General features: G+C 28.0%; 1 protein-coding gene and 1 pseudogene across 1 annotated transcript; both read right to left on the reverse strand.

The window, feature by feature from the left end:
* Positions 1 to 2,942: 2,942 nt before the first annotated feature.
* On the reverse strand, positions 2,943 to 3,722 carry LOC110231064. The gene has a single exon (XM_021035823.1). The coding sequence runs from the start codon at positions 3,452 to 3,454 to the stop codon at positions 3,332 to 3,334; it is 123 nt and encodes a 40-aa protein (XP_020891482.1). The 5' UTR covers positions 3,455 to 3,722; the 3' UTR covers positions 2,943 to 3,331.
* A 10,762-nt stretch (positions 3,723 to 14,484) lies between these two features.
* On the reverse strand, positions 14,485 to 15,380 carry LOC9324648 (annotated as a pseudogene).
* Between the last annotated feature and the right edge of the window lie 1,824 nt (positions 15,381 to 17,204).

Genomic DNA, 17,204 nt, shown 5'->3' on the forward strand with positions numbered 1-17,204 from the left:
TAATTCTCAATGTATGATTCGAAGTATCCGACTTAGTAATATCTAAATACGCTCTTAATTTATTCGATCTAAGTAAAGTTTAGGTATTTATTGTATACGCTCAAAATATATAATTTGTACTAGTATAAATTTTTGTGATAGTAATTATATGAATTATATATCTAGTATTTTTGCAGTCATTTTTGAGTCGGGTGAGTAAAATTGTTCTCGGATACTTTGGATATCCGACCCGTTTATAAATTTTGGTCATAAAAAGTTTGTTGGGTCGAGTTGTATTTAACCCTACTCATACACCGGATATTCCATATTTAATAATTTAGATACTAAGAAGATTTGATTAAAATTTAGAATTATAGTTATCCTATCATCTTTGTTTGATTTGTTTTTAACTGTTTTGATTCATAATATAATATATAAAGTAAAAAAAAAAAATCAAAAGGTTTTTCTGCATATACTGTGATTCGAAATTTTAAAATTTGACATATATTATCCAATTGACGAAAAATATGTGTCAACATTCCACATCGACTAAAATATTTTGACAGTGATTGAGAATCATATCATAAATAAGATCAATGTTAATAAAATAAATGGCTTTCTAGGCGGGACGGGTTTGGCGGGACAGGTTTCTGAATCAACAATAATAAAAAAAAATTAAAATATCATTAATCTGCCGTTTCAATACGGATTGAATCCTTAATTTTTTTAATACCACCAATATTAGACATATCAAAGCAGTCTCATTTAGAAAAGATTGTATAAAACCAAAAATTGTCCCGTGGTATAATGTTACTTAATAACAATTGTAAACCATAAAATATAAATGTCTTAGAGAATAATACAATTTGCAAACTTTTATATATAATAAATAAGCGTTAAATTTTAAAATTACTACTTTTTGAAAACAAATCACGGGACGGATTAAAAAATTACAGGAGGGGTTATATTTCGGAACAGGATTATATGGTGGACGAGTTTGAATCAATATTTATAAAATTTTAAAATATCATTGCCGCTTTAATGCATATTAAATCCTCAGATTATTAAAATATAAATGTCGTAAAAAATGATACAATTTGTAAATTTTTATAGTATATAATAAATAATCATTAAATTTTAAAATCACTACTTTTAGAAAATAAATCACGGGACGGGTTAAAAAATTACCGGATGGATTATATTTTGGAACGGATTTATATGGCAGACATGTTTAAATCAATATTTATAAAATTTTAAAATATCTTTAACATGCCGCTTTAATATGGGTTAAATCCTCAATTTATTAACAATTGTCCCGTAGACTCATAGTCTACCGTGACTTAATAACAATTATAAACAAAAGGAGATACAATTTACAAAATTTTATATATACTAACTTTAAAAATAAATTATTACCGCGGGTTAAAATCTAGTATATATATATTATATTATCTATCTGATATGTACCTGTTATTACTTGATCATATATCAAAATGCTCATGCCATGCTTAACGAGGAGATGACGAAGTTGTTGTTTGTTTTTTCCCCTAAATTGTAAAGCTTATATAGATGAATAATCAGGTTTACATATTTTCAATCCTAAATACAATATAATTGACTCCATGGCAAAAAGAATAAAAACAAGGGGTCAATAAAATGTGCGAATTCATGTAAAATTTACCGCAGCCACGCCAATTCGAGGTTGCCAAAATGACATCTGTGTTTCGGAAGGTGATGATGTTCTTGATCTCTCGATCGATTTTTTTGAAGATATTCTGCATTGAAAGCGCTTGCAAATTGTGCAAGACATTGTTCCTCTGCTTCCTCAAATTCATCAACAATTATCCTCTTCACCGTATTTTCAATCGTTTATGTTAATGATCCTTTTAATTAAAAGTGTTTTATAGAAATTTCTTCATAAAACTTTTTGTTTTCAACAGCCTAGAATTAGAACTAAAAAAATATCAAGTTGTATAAAATATCTAATCGTAGTAAAATATCTAATCGTAGTAAAATTTAAACCACCGGCCCGAAAGAGATTCTAATAATTGTTCTTAGTTCCAAAATCTAATGGTGTTTATTTGAGTCCTATTGAAAACGCAAACTGGAGATGATGTGGCGATCCGATCTGATGGTATGTGGGTCTCAGGACATTGGCCTTTGCCCGTGGGCAGACATAAAAGCTGTCATCAGTAAGAGTATCCTTTGGCACGTTCTCATTGGTCATGCTTCAATATCTTGTCAGATTTTCTGAATTTTGAAGTAATGCATTATTTCATTACATATCACCCAAACTAGGTAATAAAGACACAAGTCAAAACAGTAATGGCTAATGACTCTTTTTTTTTTTTTTTTCCTTTCTATACAAATCAAGACTTGTTATTTTCATGAAATGGCTTTTTCTAATTCTGTCAATGATATGTGGTTATTTTTTTTTGTAGGAAATATATATGAATATGCAAATGCAAACAGTGGTTTTTAATGATTTTGCTATAGAATTTAAGTCACTGGGTCCAAACAAACACATGTGCTTGAAGGTTTTAAAATAGGATCAAGATATGAAAAAGTTTGATCTGATTGATAGCGAATTTCTTTCATATTCGTAAATGCCAAATTAAATTCTATTCAAAATTTGGTAATTTACATATATTTTAATATCGAAATGGTTATTGAATATCAGTTAAAATCTACGAGTATGTGGTAATTGCTTGCTAAAAAATATATTTTAATATTGTATATTTCAAAATTTTAATATATTTCAAAAGTTGGTAATTTACATATATTTTAATATCGAAATGGTTGTCGAATATCAGTTGAAATCTACGTGTATGGGGGTACCTGCTAAACACTACATTTCTTTCTAAAATGTGTTAGAGCATTGTTTAATGAAATTACATGGATTATTGATTATTGTTCTTATAGTTTTTAGTTGGAACCTTTATGTTTATTATTGTTAAATTCCATAACAACAAGGAAGACTTGGATTAGAGACAAGGAAATTCAACTAACAACTATTCTCTGTGTGCATATACAAACTAACCTTATTTCTTCTCCTTATTCTATGTCATACACTAACATTAAAGAAGATTCTACATATAAGTTTTCTTACTAACTCAAAAATTATTCTCTTAACCCATACGTGAGTAAAAACTCGGAGACATCACGATATGAATGGTTAAAACCCCTTATATCTCCATCTTGCGAATTCCGCTCACATCGCAAATCGCCACAACCACAAAGATCCGATCCCTTTCTTCAATTAAACCGTTGTACTACAACATAGATATTGTCTATATGCATGTGCACATATACATATGCATGTATATATAACTTAACACATGTAAGTTGCAACTTAGTCATGCCAACAAATGAGCATGACCACACATCTTCTGATGATGTAAAGCCTTCCCTTTTGCTCTTTCAAGTATCCTCCAAGCTTTTTGCTGCATGGCGTCTTCTTCTTGGTGTCTTTCATAATAAAAATCTCTAGGAGAGAGGGAGAGAGAAATAGAGAGAGTCTTTGTGTGAGAGAGGGAGAGAAAGAGATGCCTTAGCACATAGAGATGTTGTGCAAAGTGAGAAAGACTTAACTTATATATACTCACATACATGCATCTATATACTATGTAGTTAGGCAAATATATATGCATATGCATCATAGCCATTATAGATGAAAAGTGATATAAATTATAAATAAGTAACAAGAAGACTGTATCCCATACTTCCTCTCATCATGCATTAAATATTTTTATTTTTTAATTAAAAATGAACTTGAGATTTAAATTCGAAATTTAAGAAGGTTTTTCGTAATTAAGGGTATGCCATATCAACATTTCTAAGAAGTAACAAGATTACAAAGGAATCTAAGCAACCCCACGCGCATTATGTTGTTTTCTCTTGTAATTGATACTTTGGAAGCTGTCATTGTCATCGTGTGTTGATCCATTATGAATGATCAAAGATTAATAAAATAGCAACATTTGGTTCAGTAAATAGACTTACTTGCCAATACAATAAATTTACAATCCGGTAAACTTATTAATATGTTTTCAACCAGCTATCAAATACTTTTCTTGGCCAGTAGCGGTAAATCTGAACATTTTGTATTTATATATTGAACAACATATTACATAGAGAAAGAATTACCTATATATATTGAAAAATAAAGAAAGCTCTCACACATATATACAAACGAAGAGACACAGAGACCCCATTTTGTGGGCTGGACGATGTTCATTTGAAAAGGCTGATTTAATTAGGATTGGACAAATTATCACAAACTTTCTATCATTTTGATATCTACTTCATCTATCTTGAATTATAGGATACAAAAAATCTCATCTTTGAATAAGGAAAATGACTTAATAATACTCATGATATTATTTTTGATATTGATATATATCTCCAATCCAAAATATCGTTTCACATATTTTTTTAGTTATATTAGTTATACGTATTATTCGTGTTTTTCAATTATAGGTTTTAAGCATCTTAAAGATTAATGTTTACAAAAGAAAAACTATGCTCTGTAGAAATACATTTTGATACAGATTGTTATTTAAAAGAGTTCGATCGAGTTTTGTGGATGTTTATTGTGTTTTAACACTCAAAAGATAGATATCAAAAATATTCCTTTAATTAATACAAATAGAGTAAAGTGAATAACCCGTTGGGTTTAAGAATGTGTAATAATAATTTGGAAATAGATTAGATACGATGCACGTGATTAGTTACACTTGCACACGAAGCCTAGCGGGCCAAGACAATTTCAAAAGATTCTCAAGTTGATTATCTTTAATTAAACCTCTGCATAGTGCTGATTAGTGAACATTTCTTAATTAAAAAAGTTACGTACTTTATCTTGTCACTTTCAACTTATTAACCGGTTTGCTGTTGCTAATTAGAGACTTCAAGTCAGCTTATTATTAGTATGTTAATTCTAAAAAACTTACCTAATTATTTAATGTTTATGTGTGCAGGCTTGGAATTGTATTCCTTGCAATCTTTGCTCCATAAAATAAAACAAATATAATACAATAATATGGTTTATAGTTATTATTTCATGTTTTCAACCCCAAAAAAAAGTTATTATTTCATGAATGAAAAACTTAATTAATCAGCTAAAGTAAAGTACAAGATATATGCTCTGGAAAATGAGAAAACTGTGAAGAGGTATATTCTGTTAACGTCAATGTACTGTTTTTTTAGTTACTCTTTGTGTATAAAAATAATTCAAATTTAATTAATTGGAATAAATATATATCTCAAATTGACAATAGAAATGGCGTCTTTTATCAAAAGAATTTCAGATTTTTTTTTAAAAAATTCTTCCTTTCTCGCATAATTAAATTTCGTATACATACCATTGATATAGAAAAATATATGAAAAAGGATTAGAAATGTAAGATTTATTTAAAAATAAATAATTTGGGTTGTAACCATGTTATGTGGGGACATTAAAACCCCCAATGATATGATAAACAGGAGACAATGCCATTAAACTTATCGCACTACCTCGAACCCTCGGATCCAGACAAAAGTATACGAAGCTTTCTTGTCTCTTTACGTGTTCATTTTATTGTAGGGTCAATAGGTTATTCAAAGGGTTAAAGTAATCGTTTAATTAGTTACTAGAAAATAAACTTATGTGTTACACAGCATAAAGTTTAATAAAAACATGTAATGTACGGAAGAAGACCGGTCGACATGTGATAATCCCGTGAAGGCTATGCTCTTTGCCTCTTCTAAGGTGGACAATGGACTTTATATTTCTTGTTATATAAATTTTTTTAATTATTATAAATAATTGAGTCACAACGAGTTGTTGGGAGCGAGTCTGATTATTTGTGATACATGTTCCTACGCCAATCATTATTATTTCAAGTTAATTACATTACCTAGAAAAATCAAAACTAGGGTTTTGTGTATTTTAAAACGAGTGTAAGTAGAAAATAAAACGAATCGGGTCGAACTTTTTTAAAATGGATTGGATTTGAATTTCTTATAAATAAAAGTAACAGGTTAATTATCTCGGGTAGTCTGACTTATCCATGTATGTATAAGACGATTTAGAATGACTTCTTTCTACAAGTGAGATCAATTAGAGGCTTAGAGAGGATGGGTGATTTAGAATGATGACTTCCTTCTACTATGAAATTTCTGATATTTAAACTCCTACAAAAAAAAAAAACTACTTGGATGGATTCGTAGAAATTTGCTAAAATGAATAAAAATAATAATATAGATTACAAAGATTCATCTATTATATTTTCTTACATTTTCAACTTTCTAGTGGGTAACCGGATATAATCGTAAAATTCGTTATACTCTCCTTAATAATTTAAAAAGATAATTTTCAAAACAAAAATCTTAAATTCTCACATGCTTCTTCAAAGTTTAGATCGTTGAGCGAGAACTTATGCACGGTAGTACTTCACAACCAATAACTTTTGAAACATATATGCATATAAAAGCAACTCAAAGAATACGTATATAACAAAAAAAAATAAAGCAGCTAATCTTGTCAACAATGATATAATCAAGAATTTGAAAGGCCAAAATTAACTTATGTGACATGCATTTTAAATATATTTGTTTAAAATACATGTAACCTAAATAAAATTGGCCCTTCAAGTCCTTTGATAATAATATTATTTTACAATATTTGCAACTGTATCCTTTGCAATATCCGCATGCTTTGAGTTTTTTACGTATTTCTCTATGCATACATATTTTCAAACTTACGCATTGCGAAGTACTACCGGGCAGAAGCTATCTCTCATGGAGATAAACATTTGAGAAAAACACATAAGCTCAGATATAAAAATTTAGGAGAAAAATTTAGGAACTCAAAAAAAAATATAGAGAAAGCAAAAGTTAGAACAGTGAGGAATTTAGTTGTCTTTCTGATCTTAAATAATCGGTGAAGAAGTCAAAAGAAGGGAAAAAAATATAAATTGGTAATATTTATAATTTGTAGAAACATTTATTTTAAAGATTTGTTTGAATTATTTACAATAATATTGTACTAGTCAGATAAATTTTTTTTTTTTTTCCATTTTATTCTATTGTACAAGTTTCTAGTCAAACATATTCTTATGTTTGACTGAAAAATTGGTAAAATGAGAAAGATAATAAGTGTTTTAGTTGACTAGAATAATATTATGGTAAAATAATTTTAAAAAACCTTTTGACTATGAAAAAATCTTTTGACTAGTATAATATGGTAGTAGAATAAATTAAAACGAATCTTTTGAATTTGGGGGAAATTATGCTTATTTCTATAAAATTTTGTTTTTGGTCAAACCATGTAAAACTTCATAATTAGTAATACTTTGTAATTATATGAAATAATTTTAAAGAACAACTAGATTGGGTACGGAGTATCAAGATCTCAGATATGTAGAAATTGGCATAAATTATTAAAGTAATAATATTAATTACAAAAACAAATTGTAAAATAAATTTCATTTAAAATTTTAATTTATTTTTAAAACAATTATTAGGGTTATTCAAAAAACACCACAGATTTTTTCTAAGACATCGAAAAATATTTTTAATATTTATATTTATCATACATATATTCAAATAAAATTATATTTGGAAGTAGATCCAAATCAAATTTCGATATCTTAATCTTAAAATTAATTTTTTTTGGATCCATACGGAGAACTTATATACGGAGAAATCTTTTTTTTAATACCTTTCAGATTGGATTGGACGAGGTATCAAACAGATTATTCTCCCACTCCTAAAGATGATAGATTTATAGATTAACAATTTTTCTTCGAAATAATTTTATATAAAGAATGATTAAACAAAACATAAAGATCAAACAATCAAACAAAAGAAAAGAAAACAAACATACAAACAAATTAACAAGAAGTAACTAAGAGATAATCAGAGAATATTCATTGATAAAAATAACCAAAATTTTATGAAAATATTTGAAAACTTATAATGAAATCAAATGAATGTATAAAAAAAAACGTTGTATTATTAGCATATACCTTTCACAAATAGTTTAATCGAATATGAATTCTCTTCATTGACACAATTGAAATTTCACACAAACTTGCTTAAGTTATGTTTCGAAATGTTTGTTCTAAGAGAATCGACGGATACACACAGTAAAATTGATGAGTGTGATCTTTTAATAGAACGAAAATTTAACGTAAATGAAACAAGGATTAAAACATGTCACACGATGTCATATATATATAGATTTTAAACGACGTCGTCTGACATATTCTCAATTTTTATGTCACTTAAGCTAGTTTTGGTAATGTAATATCTACCTTACAAAATGTTACATATCTCGTATTCAATTGGGGATTAATCCATCCATAAACCCTATTATAAATTTTCCTAGGTTCTATAATAAATAAAATACCAAATCAAACAAAAGACGACTAGAAAATAACATTTCATAATTGATATCAAGTTTCAATTTTTAAAGTATAGGTACTTTAGTGTAAAGCTCCTTGCAACTTCGACTATGCATAAGATTTGTAGAAAAATGTTTATAGGTCTATTATTAAGCTTTTTTTACATAGATTCTATGTTTTAACATATTCAGTCTAGGGTTACACATCGTTCATACTGCTTGAGTTACATCGTTTATACTGCTTGAGTTACACATCACTGAAAGAAGAACTCCTTGTGCGGCTGAAATTATACGTTAGAATTTGTCGCCACGATCTTTCAAAATCTCTACATGTTTAGACATTTAACTTTTAAAGCGTGTTAAGTTGTCCATAATCGTTTGTAATTTTAGTGTTTACTATATTACTCTATACTCACGAACAATCTTAATTGCGATCTCATGGATGTTTAATATTGTACACTATTCAGTTTTAATTTTAGGCATCCTACGAGACAGTCACTAATTATTACTCCCTATGTTCCAAATTATAGGATGTTTTAGCATTTTGTCCTTGTTCAATTTTATAAGATTTTCCCAGATTTCTATGCATAATTTATGTTTATTTAGTATGTTATGACCATTTAAATTCTGTAGTCTTTTTTCTATTGGTTGAATTCCTATAAAAAATTAAACTTTAATTTTCCTTAATCTTTGTGTTTTGACACAAAACATCTTATAAAATGGGACAGAGGGAGTATTATTTTTCATTTTCTAGGCTATGTTAATAAAAACATCCATTTCTGAGTATATTTATAGTTAGTTATTACAAAATTTATGGTCTTGGAACTCCATATTTACGATTAATCAATCCACCAATCACCTCATTTATTGATAGTCAAACTACATATATTTTAATGTTGCTGCTTTCTGTACTATGTTATTTTATGTGATCTAGATATTGTGAAACGTTCTAAGCAAAATGTATAATTATTGTTTGAGTACTTTTGTTCGTCTTAAGAACTAAAAGTATAGTAGATGTGGAAATTTTTTTTTGTTTTTATTGGTATAATCTTGATTTATTAAATTTGACTATTTGTAAACATATATCTATATTTACGTAAAAATATTTTATATTTAGTTATATATATATATACAAGCGAAACGGTCTAGTTGGTATCAGAGCTGAAACGGTCTTTATCATGCCGCCTCGGAAAAATCTGCAACGTCGATTAAACAAGCAAATCGATGCTTTGCGTGAAACATTAACAAATTTCCAACAAGTTCTCTGTGACGATCTTGAGCAAATCGTACAAGCGACGCTTCGGACGGTGGTTCAAGCGCAACAACAACAGCGGGTTTTGCCTTCTCTTGGTGACCCTCCGTTCCATGAAGGTGAAGACGACAACGACGAGAGTCCTTTTGAGGCTGATGATGAGAGACGTTATATATATACTTTTACTTGTTTTGTGAGAATTTTTTGATTTTTTTCTTTTAAGTATATTATTTCCCAAACATAATATCTAAAATAAACTTCTTCTATATATTCAAGATCAAATTTAATTTTGAAACTTATTTTTATTAATTCATTTTCTCTTACAATAAAATAATTCATTTTTAATGAAAAACTAATTATATGAAATATCTAACTTTCATCAACTACGTTTCTCTATTTACATGATGTTTTCTCATTTTTCACATATTGTTTTTGAATATTACTAAATGAACATAATTTTAAACATCTCACATATGTTAAATGTATATTGACATGTATTATATTCAGAAACAATTAATTTCTTGTATTGAAAGCTGAATATCTATATTAATTTTATGTTGACTCTAATTAAATAGGGTGATATTATTTTATAAAGAGTTAAATTTGATTAGCTGTCAAAAACAAAACAAAAAAGAATTAAATGTGATTATTTAAAGTTTCCAAATTTAGTTAGCAAATACAAGTCTTCATTTTCTACATAAAAAATATGTTATTACTGTTTCTTACTTTATGGGAAATTGTTAATTTCCTTTTATTAAATTATTTTCATATTAGATAAATATTACTATAGAATTGGAGATTTCTTATACATTCAAATCAAATATTTTTTTGACATATATGAAATTCGAAAGAGTGAAATTAATATTTTTGAATTTTTTCAATCTTTACTATATACATAGTTTTTTGGAATAACGAAACAATTCAATATTTTTATCTACTACGTTTCTCTATTTACTAAGATATTTTCCCATTTTTCACATTTTTGTTTGACTTTATTCAGTTATTGTTTGACTTAAATTCCCCTTTTAATAAATTCTTTTCTATTTTCTTATATAAAATATAAAATTTCCTAATGTATAATTCTTTCGGAGTTATTTTGATTTTATTCCATTGATTAAAATACAAATCTAAACTTATGACTCCAAAATCAAACTTAATTTTTACAGATATGAATTACAGTATTATTATGAAAACACTTTCAACTTCATACGTATAATCAAAGATTAGTGTTGACTCAGAGTAAGAATTAAGATTAGCTTAACCCATTTTACTACTTTACTAGATTTTAACATGATGTACACCGCGGGTTGATTCTTTTAACTAAAAAAGTAATTTTTTAGTTGTATTTTTTAATATTATATATTTTGTTAAGTGGTTAAGATTGTATAATTGTATTTTGATTTATTAATTTTAGAATTTCATCTGTGATATATATACCGCTCCGTATTAATATCGATCCAAACCCGTCCTCCTACCATATAACCCCGTCCCGTGAAATTAAAAATCATTTTGTTATTTTTTAATAATAATTTATTTAATATATATATAATTTGAGTCAATTTAAAAATTTGATTAAATATATTTTAAATTGTTGTTAATAATAACTTAATCTATATAATGATTTCCGAATTAATTGCGTATGACCAATGATCAAGATTGAAGATTAAAAACCGGATAAAGATTTGAATGGCCACGATTAAATGTAAGAATTGTTGAGATCTTTTAAGAATATCGAATTGAATATGAATGTAATTGTGGCAAGGATTAATTATGGTTAATATATTAGGTTAAGTTCTTGTAAATGATTTTTTATGTTAATATATTTGATTTAGTTTTGTAAATCTAAATAATTAATGTCAATGGCATTTGATCGTAAGTAAGTAGGAACTCCAAGATTTATTTCATAAATCTCTCCAAAAATGTATATATAGATGGAACATCCACGATTGAGCTTAGTAAAGATGTAAGAACTAATAACTAAAATCTAAGATCTATTACGGATGTAGAACATAAAACAAGCATATCACACTCAACTTCAGTTTTCACTTTTCAATTTTCATTAAACCAAAACATTTGACCGAACTGAACCGGAAAAGACAAAAGAGAATAAAAAGAATGACAAAAACTTTTCAGACTTCTGAAAGAAAAATACTTGGGTTCACCCCTAGGGGTGAACCATATTCACCACCTTTATTTCAGCCAATCAGAATCTGACACCTAATAATAATAAAAAGAATTTAATTTAATTATAAAATCTACTTTGCTACTAACAATGGTAGCTTTTTCAACTATTGTAAAAATTATTCAACTGTTGAACTCTTGCAATGAGAGTGTTGGAAAAGCAAAAAATCATAGGTGGATTAAACACAGTTTCAGCATGTTGAAAACAAAAAATATGGGACCACATATGACATGTGTTTCTTTTTTACTGGATATTAAAATTTTAAAGATTTTTTTCTCACTCTTACTATTTAAAATCAACTATTGTATAATAAACTAGAGAAATTGTTAAAAATGCCCCTTTTTCAATACCCCTTTTCAAAAATGCCCCCTTTGAGAGTCCATTTTTAAGTTTGCCCTCTTTTAATTTTTAATGACCATTTTACCCTTATTTGAAAAAAAATTAGGTCCACAAAATACAAAATATTTTTTTGCGGGAAAAGAGATCCCCCAATTTTCCCGCCAACACACTTGTAAAAAACCTTTAAAATACCTTGTAAAATTTTTCCGTAAAAATTTTTCCCGCCAAAAAATTTTTTTGCGGGAAAAGTTATTCCGTAATTTTTTTGGCGAAATTTTTTTGGCGGGAAACATTTACAAGGTATTTTAAAGGTTTTAAAGAGTATTTACAAGTGTTTCGTAAGGTTTTACAATGTATTTTAAAAGGTTTTACAAGGTACTTATAAGGTTTTATAAGGTATTTATAACTTGTAAAACCTTATAAAAAAACTTGTAAAATCTTATAACTTGTAAAACCTTATAAAATAGTTGTAAAATCTTATAATATCTTATAAATACCTTATAAATATATTGTAAAACCTTTTAAAATACATTGTAAAACCTTATAAATACCCTGTAAAAAACCTTTAAAATACCTTGTAAATTTTTCCCGCCAAAACTTTTCCCGCCAAAAATTTAACCCCAAAAAAATTGCGGAATCACTTTTCCCGTAAAAAAAATTTTTTGGCGAGAAAATTTTTTGGCGGGAAAAAAATTTACGGGAAAATTTTACAAGGTATTTTAAAGGTTTTACAAGTTTTTACAAGTGTTTTGGTGGAAAAAATTGTGGGATCACTTTTCCCGCCAAAAATATTTTGTATTTTGTGAACCTAATTTTGTTATATTTCCTTATATATTTGTAATGTCTTTTATTAAAAGAAGAGTAATTTAGTCATTTTGTACATAAAAAGGGGTATTTTTAAAAATGGACAGCCAAAGGGGGCGTTTTTGAAAAGGGATATTGAAAAAGGGGTATTTTTGTTAGTCTCCCAATAAACTATTTTTTTTAGTGGTTTTATCAAAATTTATCAATTTTTTTTTCTCTATAGATGGAAACTTGTTTCATTTGATTTGGATTTTGAAAAAAAAAAGTCTATTTACTATAGTTCGTTTAGTTATCTTCCAAAAAACTTTGTTTAAACTTTTAAAGGTATCTTTTAGAAAAATGGATCTCAAACAATAAGATTATTAAATAAAACACAAAACTATTTTAAAATTTCTTTATTTTTTAATAATCTTAATATAATTTTACTGTGTTATTAATATGTAACTAAAAACATAAAGAAGAATATAAGATAAAAATAGTGGGATATGATGTTAAAATTTTATTACACAAACCATTGTAGATGTTAAAAATTAAAAAGATGTTGAATGATTATGTGGAAGAGAGAGAATGTGAGGTGGAGTGTAAAAAGTTAAAAAAAGAGAGTGTTGAAAAACCAAACCAATATACATAAAAACGAAATTATGTTTCGGTTTGGTTTATTAGAAAAAGTCAGGATTTATATTTTATGATTAAACGAGGTTAAATATCGGTTTGGATTTATAAACGGATTCAGATTTTACAATTAAACGAGGTTAAATATCAGTTTGAGTTTAGAAAGTACGATTAGGGTTTAGATTTTATGATTAAACGAGGTTAAATATCGCTTTGGGTTTATAAACGGAATTAAATTTTACAATTAAACGAGGTTAAATGTCGGTTTGGGTTTAGAAAATAAGATTAGGGTTTAGTTTTTTAACGATTAAATGAGTTTAAATGGCGGTTTACAAAGGAAAATCAGGGTTTAGATTTTGTATTTAAACGAGATTATATATCGGTTTGGATTTACAAAAGAGTGGGTTTTTTATGATTTAATTTAATTATTTTATTTTGATAATATTATTTGTTTTAATTTTTTAATCAGCTGACATGGCAAATTCTGATTGGTTATTAAAGAATGGATGAATGAATTGGGTTCCCCCCTAGGGGTGAACCCAAGAATTGTTCTTTCTAAAAACTATTTAAAGGCATATCCAAAAGTTAAAAAGAAAAATTCAAGATTGTTCATAAATGATGAGCTTGAGTTTTGCTTTGGGTCTTGGTGATGATTGTGATGCTTCTTCATTTGCATTCTTTTTTCGCATTTGCATTCTTTTTTGCATTTGCTTTCTTTTGTGTTCGCATCAGTTTCCTCCTACAAAACAAAAGCAAAATTATGTTTTAATTTTAAGATTACAAATTCCATTTTTTTTTTTTCAAGTATCACATTGCTAATTGCTTCTTTATAAGAATGACTTACCTCTTGGAAGAGATATATTTCTCTATCTCTGGTTTCTGCTCAGGCTTAAAAGTTAGCCATTTTTCATGTGGACATAAATCATCAAATGTTCCTAGATCTGCACATTAATAAGATTGAGATTTAATTACTAAACATATATGAATAAGAAACATAAACAAATTAAGAGTTTAGTAAATTCAAACCTTGAAGCAAAAAAATTTGTTCTTCTTCAAAACACTTCAATTTCCAGAAAACAAAACCATTATCATCCAACATGATTGGTTCCGTTCTACGCGCATCACATATAAGCGTCACTACAAATAGATTTCATCATGTTTTACAAAAATATCTAAGATAACATTTGCTAGATAAAAAAAATAATAAAAAAAAGACTCTAAAAATTTAGACTTACTTCCAGATTTCATGCCCTTTGCCTCTATCATTTCTTCATGAGCTTTTTTAGCTTCATCTCTTATTTGAGACACAACTGACTTGTGTTCCTCAATAAACAATGGAGCTCCGTTTTTCTCCTCACCTTGCAACATTTGTTTGAGCTCCTTCTCCTATAAAGACAAAATGAGCTTTAGCACAAAGAGTTGATACATAAATCCATCTTACAAAATACCTTTTCTTTTGCGGCTGAAGCTTTTTCTTTAGCTTCTTTTTTCTGTTCTCCACACTCTCTAGTTTGGCTTTTAATGTAATTCCTCATTGCCCTAGAAAAATTTCACATAAGTTGACTCATAACGAAGCATAGAGCAAACTACAAGAAAAGTTGATATTAGCATATAAAGATTCACATACCATGTGCTAAGTGATTCATCACATAAGAAATTTAGAAGCTTGAGCTTTCTTGATGCATTCATGTTCCATACGCAGTAACACCCGCTACAAAAGTTTCAAGTGGGAACTCATCACTCAAAACTTTCGACTGCAATATGATCTCTCCTATATCAGTGAACCAACTGCTGTCCGTTGCACTTAGAGACAAAGACCTATAATGAATTCATATACATCAGAAAAAAGAGAAAAAAAAATGTATATAATTCTGGATATAAAGATAAACACTCATACATTTCTCTATCCTTTGATATTAAATCCAACAATTGGATCATCATCTAGATAATAGAGGAGTATTGTTGTCTCCTTGTGTTACGCCCACATATAAACAGCTCACGGACAATAGTTTCAGCATGTTCTTCCTTCAAAGCAAGAACCTATCATATAAGTAAAAAAATGAATCAGATTAAGTGTAAATAACTATAGATCATAACTTGATTTTCAAGCTATGAAGAGAAAATACTATACCTTTCCAAAAGCAGAGCAAAACTCGAAAAGCTGACATACATTTCCAGCTTCTTCAGCTGGTATATCAATGCCTGAAACACAAGTCAAGCTTATACCCTGAGGAAGTTGAGCCTCAAACTGAATCTCCTCTTTCAGTTTGTCACTGGATTTGGCTTTTTTCCTCTTGTTCACCACTTTCTTCTTCTCCTTGGCAACATTTGTTTTATAACCATAAAAACCGTTAGCCTCTTCTTTAATTTATATAAGACAACTTACAAAACACAAATCTCAAAATCTCACCTAATATTCCCACTTCTGTCCATGGAACTGATTCACTATTGCTACTACTACCTTCATTGGAAGCATTAACCTACAGAAACCGTATTGATCAAGTAAGCATAATAAAATAAAATAAAAAAAAAAACAAAACCTAAAGACCCCGAAAACCAGGATTTGTATTCAGTACCAGTTTTGGCTTCTTCTGATAAGCAAACTTATCATGCCCTTCAACTTCAAGAAGTTCATAGACTGAAGATAATCCCAGTGGTGCATTAGTCCTCGGCTTTGTCTTAAAGACATGCACACACTGCAGATACAGATGCCTCTACACAGTGGACATTTCCAATCATCCAGCTTTGCTACTTCTTCTGCATTTTCACCATACCTATGATTCAAATCAAAAACACGTAAAAGAACACATAATCTCAGAGAAAAAGAAGTTAAAGAACGAAAAAAAAAAAAAAAAACGAAACTGTTTGATAAGCATTTATAACAAAACTTAATGGGACATAGCTTGTTCTTCTTCATGGTCTTGCACGGTGCAGCAAAGTCAAGAGTCTTTTGTCGACACTACAAAGAAACAAACCAACATTTTAATAAAAGAAAACTAAACTTTATTATCTAATAAAGAATGAAAATTGAGAATCATAATTATGTTTTACCTGGTGACATGATTTGCCATTTTTGGAGTCATATATTCTTCGTCCGATGATTCTAACACCAGGATTGGTTTGACGCTTCCTCGCCATAACAACAGTAAATTACAACGTAAAAAGCGGACTTTTCGGAATAAAAGAGAGTAAAGAACTATATCGATAGAGAACAAGGATTTGAAAATGGGTTAGAGAGTATGGAAGAAATTTAGGAGGAAGATCTGGAGGATTTAATAAGAGAAGATTAAACCTATTATTTAAGAAGAGGGGAACACCTCTCCGATTCCATACTCAATTCAACTTTTGGTTTCTAAAGTTCAAAAAGAGGGGGAAAAATATATTCAATTGGCAGTTTGTTTTTCATTAGCTGTTTTCAGATTTTTATTCTTTTATTGGACTATTTTCAATTCTATGTTAAATATGATTGGTATAAATTTTTGGATTTGTAGATAAAAATCTTTTATTTATTTTTTTGTAAAGTAGATTAGCGTAATAAAATTAAAAATATATATGTTAATTGACTTTGACTAAAAAATTATATAATATAATATAATAGTGAAATGAAGAAAGATAAGATATTTTATTTGACTTGTATAATAGGATGGTAT

Source organism: Arabidopsis lyrata, assembly GCF_000004255.2.
Source record: "Arabidopsis lyrata subsp. lyrata unplaced genomic scaffold ARALYscaffold_2, whole genome shotgun sequence".
Classification (NCBI taxonomy): Eukaryota; Viridiplantae; Streptophyta; class Magnoliopsida; order Brassicales; family Brassicaceae; genus Arabidopsis; species Arabidopsis lyrata.

Excerpts from the sequence above, each read along its gene's own strand:
- LOC110231064 (XM_021035823.1), bottom strand. The coding sequence starts at position 3,454 with ATGAAAGACACCAAGAAGAAGACGCCATGCAGCAAAAAGCTTGGAGGA.